Source organism: Durio zibethinus, chromosome 17 (genome assembly GCF_047325235.1).
Source record: "Durio zibethinus cultivar Kanyao isolate XHJ-2024 chromosome 17, ASM4732523v1, whole genome shotgun sequence".
NCBI lineage: Eukaryota > Viridiplantae > Streptophyta > Magnoliopsida > Malvales > Malvaceae > Durio > Durio zibethinus.
This window is the reverse complement of record NC_143178.1, coordinates 11,101,790-11,107,350: the sequence shown is the minus strand read 5'-3', so window position 1 is coordinate 11,107,350 and position 5,561 is coordinate 11,101,790. Positions and strand designations below refer to the sequence as shown.

The 5,561-nt window shown below is 31.5% G+C and overlaps 1 protein-coding gene across 1 annotated transcript; it reads left to right on the top strand.

The window, feature by feature from the left end:
- The first annotated feature begins 636 nt into the window (after positions 1-636).
- Positions 637-5,166, top strand: LOC111281854 (NADH dehydrogenase [ubiquinone] 1 beta subcomplex subunit 10-B-like). The gene is made up of 3 exons (XM_022869590.2): positions 637-1,087; positions 1,359-1,413; positions 4,893-5,166. Exons 1-2 carry the CDS (start codon positions 799-801, stop codon positions 1,388-1,390), a joined length of 321 nt encoding a protein of 106 aa, XP_022725325.1. The 5' UTR covers positions 637-798; the 3' UTR covers positions 1,391-1,413; positions 4,893-5,166.
- The last annotated feature ends 395 nt before the right edge of the window (positions 5,167-5,561 follow it).

Below are 5,561 nucleotides of genomic sequence, written 5' to 3'. Positions count from 1 at the left end.
ATTTTTTATAAATTTTCACAAATTTTATAATTTTTAAAAATGTATCTTATTTTTCTTTTTTCTTTTTTTATAAATTTTTAAAATTTTTGGAAATCATTTTTCTTTAATTTTCAAAAAATTTTAGAATTTTTTTGAATAGTTTTGAATTTTTAGAATTTTTTTGAAAATTTTAAAATTTTTTATAATTTTGGAAAAACTTTTAGAATTTTTTAAAAAAATTTTACAATTTTTTTTTCATTTTTTTCAAATTTTAAAATTTTTTTTCAAATTTTAAAACTTTTTGGAATTTTTGAAAAGTTTTTTAAAAAATTTTCAGAATTATTTTGAATTTTTGTAAATTATTAAAATTTTTGAGAATTTTTTTGAGTATTTTAAATATTTAAAAAATTATCTTTTTATATTGTGTTAATAATGTGGCGTTAACTAAAATTTTTTAATAAATATTAATATGTTATTGATATTTATATCTAATTAATAAAATTGAATAATACCATCAATTTTTAATACAAATATAATAACAAAATAAAAATTTAGGTATTAATATGATAATTTTATTTTTTAAAATATTAAATTAATAAAAAATGTATAGTTGAGAGGTAATTTTTATATTTAACGCGATCAAAATCAACTGCTTTCGTCAAAAAAAAAAAATCGAAACCGCCGAAAAACTACATCGTAAGTCCAGAAGCCGAAAATACGTTAAAGCCGAAGCACAAAAACTCAAATCCAAAATAGCCAAAAAAAAAAAAAACCACAGCGCAAAGAAGAGCAAGTGCAAATCAGCAGTGTGAAAGAGAGATGGGTAGGAAGAATGGAGTGCCAGAGTTCGACGAAACGGCACCGGATAGCTTCGATCCGGCTAATCCTTACAAGGATCCGGTGGCGATGTTGGAAATGAGGGAGCATATAGTTCGAGAGAAATGGATTGACATAGAGAAGGCGAAGATCCTCCGAGACAAGTTGAGGTGGTGTTATCGCATTGAAGGAGTCAACCATCTCCAGAGGTGCCGCCACCTCGTTCGCCAGTACCTCGACGCTACCCGTGGCATTGGTTGGGGCAAGGATGGGCGCCACCCCTCCCTACACGGTCCAAATCTTTTTTTTCTTTAATATATATAAAAATTTTTTATTTTATTTATTTTAAGCTCTATTGGTCGCTTTAATTGTTGTTCGTTTACTAATTTCGTTTAGTTTTTAGCAATTTTTGGAAAGCGAAAAGCAAAGCAAATAGTAAAAGTAACGAAAACATTGAGTGTTAAACAGTTATTTATTTGCGGAATGTCAATACTCAATATCGGTTTTGGGGGGAGGAATGGCTGAAGTGTATTAATTTTTTTGTTGATGATTTTGGATTTTAGGTCCAAAGGTTGAGGAGGTTGAGTCAGAATGAGTGGCTGCATATGGTTATGAGAGGTAATCTATGGCCTTAATTCGTTCTTTATACTATCTAGTGACTAATCCATTTTACAATTATTGGTTTCATGGAATTATATCTTGCTTTGTTGTTGTCCTTCATGGAACTGTTTGGTTGAATTTTAGAATTATAAAAAAATGTGCAAAACAATTAACTGAATTGGGCGACCATAATTATACCTATGATATGAAATTATGGAAAGTTTGTGGAGGTCAATTTGGTGGACAAACATATGAGATTATAAAGCAGAAATGGGTTGGGTTAAGAATTGTTTAAGCTTGTTGGGTGGCAAAACTCTTTGGAAATTGCAGAAATTTAGCAGTCTGCATGTTTCTTAGTTATGTTTGTGAGAGTTGGGAGCAGTAGTATGTTCTTGGATCTACACTTAGAAGGATAGAACTGCAACTGGCTTATTCAGAAAAGCTACATAATTTGTAGATTTATTAACAAGTTCTATGTTACTTAGATTCGGGGATGAGTGTCGGATTATGTGTCTGACCAGACTACATTCATTTTTTTTTCTAAGCTTTTCCATATATTTGGAGGGTCAGACCTCTATACCCATTTTTGTCAAATATGTGTCGGACATGGGTATTTCAAGGAAAATGAAGAGTCAGAGCAACATAGGACAAGTTTGCTATTGTAATATGCCTATTAAGCATGATTCTTTCAAAGAGATGAAGGGGGCTATTTAACTTGAGGCTACTACAGCAATAGAGCTGTTCACTAGCATAAACATAACATCTGAGTTTTATTTAATTATTTTTCGGGTAGGTGGGGTAGGGGTTAAGGATTCCTGCAATGATCTTATGTAGTCTGTTGGATGCCAAGTGTTATAATGAGGTGATAGTCTCTGTGAAATATGTTTGACTTGGAGCTAATGTGTCTATAGTTTCACAGCCTAAGAGCTCCTTTTATGTCAATGAAAGGAGAAATACTCGACAATTATCCTTCATAATTTGGTTGTATGTGTTCCTAAATTCTGTGAAACTTTGCTTTTAGATTTATTTTGCTTTACTTTTGAGTGCCTGCTTTTGGACAATTTCTAAGCCCCAAGAATGATTAAGTAAGATCATTATGAAACATAAACTAAAGGACTAAGAAGGGAAAACAGAAAAAAAATCCTATCTTTCATGTGTTGCTGAACGTACAGTTTCATCTCCTTTGGACATTTTAAAATTTGATGCATCTACATATATCTTGCACCTCCAGTCTCATGCTACTTGATAGAGGCTTGAGGATTATCACCAACATTCACAGTGGTTTATAGAGTCTATTCTATTCTAAGTGGGAAGCACCTGGTTCTGTATTTATCTGTTATTCCAGTTTCATTTTAAATAATCGCTTTAAATATATTCTTCAAAATCATCTTCGTATGATACATAAGATACCTATGTTACAAAAGAAATTAACTTAAGATACCTAAGCTGTTGAGTAGTGCCAAAAGGCTTTTTTTCCCTTTCTTATTGTTATACCTAACATGTTGGGTGTTCTTTATAGCTTAAACTTTTTTATAGCTTTTGCTAGTCCATTTGTTTTTTACTTTTACTACTTGCTTTTTGTCATTTATTAGGCTCCATTTGGTTGACACTTTCGTTATTTGCTTTTTGTTTCGAGAAGATAAAAAAGCAAAAAACATGTTTGGATACTTAAGCAAATCTAAAATTTGAATGATTATACACAAATATGTAATCCTTTTAGATGACAAAAATCGTGATTCCACTTCCATATAGACTAATCATGGTGTAACTGGCGTTACATTTCAATTATTTGTCCATTTTAAATCAATTATAATATCGCTATTTATGCCTTTTGCTTTTGTGCTTTATAGCAATTTTTCAAAAAGCAAAATGTAACTAGCAAAAGTATCAACCAACTAGAGCCTTATTTATTGTTTCCTCAAAAGTTGCTATAAAATAAATATATATATATATATCAAAAAGCAAAATTAAAATTGATTCAAGATTAGCAAATAGATAAGATGTAAAATTTTTTCAAACATAATCGTTTTTATATCATGTATTTTGTTATCTTTGAAAAATATAAGTTTTAATTTTTCAAATTATTTTTTGCTTTTGTATCCAAACGCCTTTTTGCATTTTGATTTTGGAAGCAAAAAACAAGTAGGAAAAAAAAAAAAAAACCAAAGCAGAGCATGAGATTTTCTTGTGAACTTTAGTTTTGGGTAAAGTAATAAGCAAATAGTACTCTCTTTATATTATTTTGGCCCTTTTTATCCTTGATAATGCTTTTTGATGTACAGTTTGAACTCCTTTTTATCCTTGATAACACTCATTAATTTATGGTAACAGTTAAATAAAACCATTGTTAAGGAGCATACTTGGTAGGGATATCTGATTGATGTAACAATATCTGTTGTTCCCTTTCATCCTTTTTTCAAATTTGTGGAGATTTTTTTATTGGGGTTGTGATTTATTTTCCCCATCCTTTTGGTTAATGGAGAACTGGAATGTTTGAATGCTATTCAATTACTCCCCTAAATGATCATTTTCTGGTTGTAGACAAATTTGCTCATTTTAAAAGTTATTAGTGCTTCCAATTTGAATGTGAGAATTCTTTTTTAGCAGAAATCTTGTAGAGAAATAGACCGTTTTAGCCTGTGTAGGCCTGCCGGTGCAGTTAAGTAATGCATTCAAAGATATTTTGATAGCTTTTCAATTAAGATACTGATGACAAGGTGTATTCTGAATAGAAATCATTCTTGATTTCTTAAGTAGTTTACCATACCATCAATTGATTGCATTCGGAGGACAATGTTGATTTGCTGTATACTTTGAAAGCGTGGTTGAGTGATATTCTTTGTGAGTGAGAATATGCAAAATTTTTTATGCATGGGGGTCACTGCTAGACCATCACAGTTATCATGATGTTATGTCTAAACCAATCCATTTGCTTCATGGGTTTTTTTTTTTTCCTTTTTAAAAAGCAAATGTTGTTGACACCTTGCAGTTTTATAAAGTGATAAAACAATGATGGGTTGGGATATCTTAAGTATTTATGGTAAGGAGGTTTATATCAGTAGGTTTATGATAAGAGTTAATATGAACGTTCTGCTTGAATATGATGCCTACGATGTGACATGAAAATTAAGCAAATGAAAGCAAGTAATAAATAAATAAAACAAAGAACTGTATTTCATTTTTAGCTTTATGTGGTGGTGGTATCATTACATTTTTGGTATCTTTCGTATCATCATGAATGAGACTCTCTCTCTCTCTCTCTCTCTCTCTCTCTCTCTCTTTTACTTTTCTGAATATATCATGGCCTGTTCAGCCTTCTTTATCTATTTTATGTGGCCTGGCCATTTAGTTGTGTGCATCTGATTTTAAGGCTGTCTTTACAATTATTCCATCAATTTCTATGCATGTGAATATGACTTTTTTCTGTATCTTGCTCGGTACAAGGTGTGAATTTCACCTTGCAAGAATGGAATTAATATTATGCTTCGATATTGCAGGTGACTGAATTTGGCCAATAAAGGAATGCATGAAGTGATGGATTTGAATAACTGCTCGCTTACATATTATTCTTGTTTGTGTTGCAAGACTCTCAAAACAGACGGGACAGGATCTATTTTTCATTTGATTATTTTCCATTATGTTAATCCTCTTTTTGTCAGCATCCAAAATCTTGCTACTACTTGAGCGAGATTATCCGTAACAGTAAATCAGATAACGGAATAAGTTTCTTGTCATTTCCTGCTTGAAATGAATTACGATGTTGATAAGGGATTCGTAGTTTTCATACCCAATTTGATTGCTGATGTGATGGAGTTCAAAAAACAATACATCTTCTGCTATTTTGAGTTTTGGATGGTGACTATTAGATTCTCAACTGTTGTATCCAACTCCGAAATCAGACCAGATCAGATGCAGCTTTAATTCTCGCCAGTTAATGGCTTTTAATCTTAGATGCTCTTTCTTTGTTCATTTTACTTTGTCGTAGTTTGACCATCTTTCTGCATGCCATGAAAGCACCTGGACTGAGGGCGGATTTGTTTTTAAATCATAACGACTGAAACATGATTTAGGAGGATTGTCCAACGCTTGGTTTTGGCAGTTCCACAGCATCCCTTTTTTCAAGTTTGGGCCTTGCCTGCCATTTGAAACCCGATCTTTGTTTTTTT

Bases quoted from the DNA above. Each gene is read 5' to 3' on its own strand.
- LOC111281854 (XM_022869590.2), top strand. From the start codon at position 799: ATGGGTAGGAAGAATGGAGTGCCAGAGTTCGACGAAACGGCACCGGAT. The intron at 1,088-1,358 runs GTCCAAATCTTT...TTTGGATTTTAG, and splicing joins GCGCCACCCCTCCCTACACG to GTCCAAAGGTTGAGGAGGTT.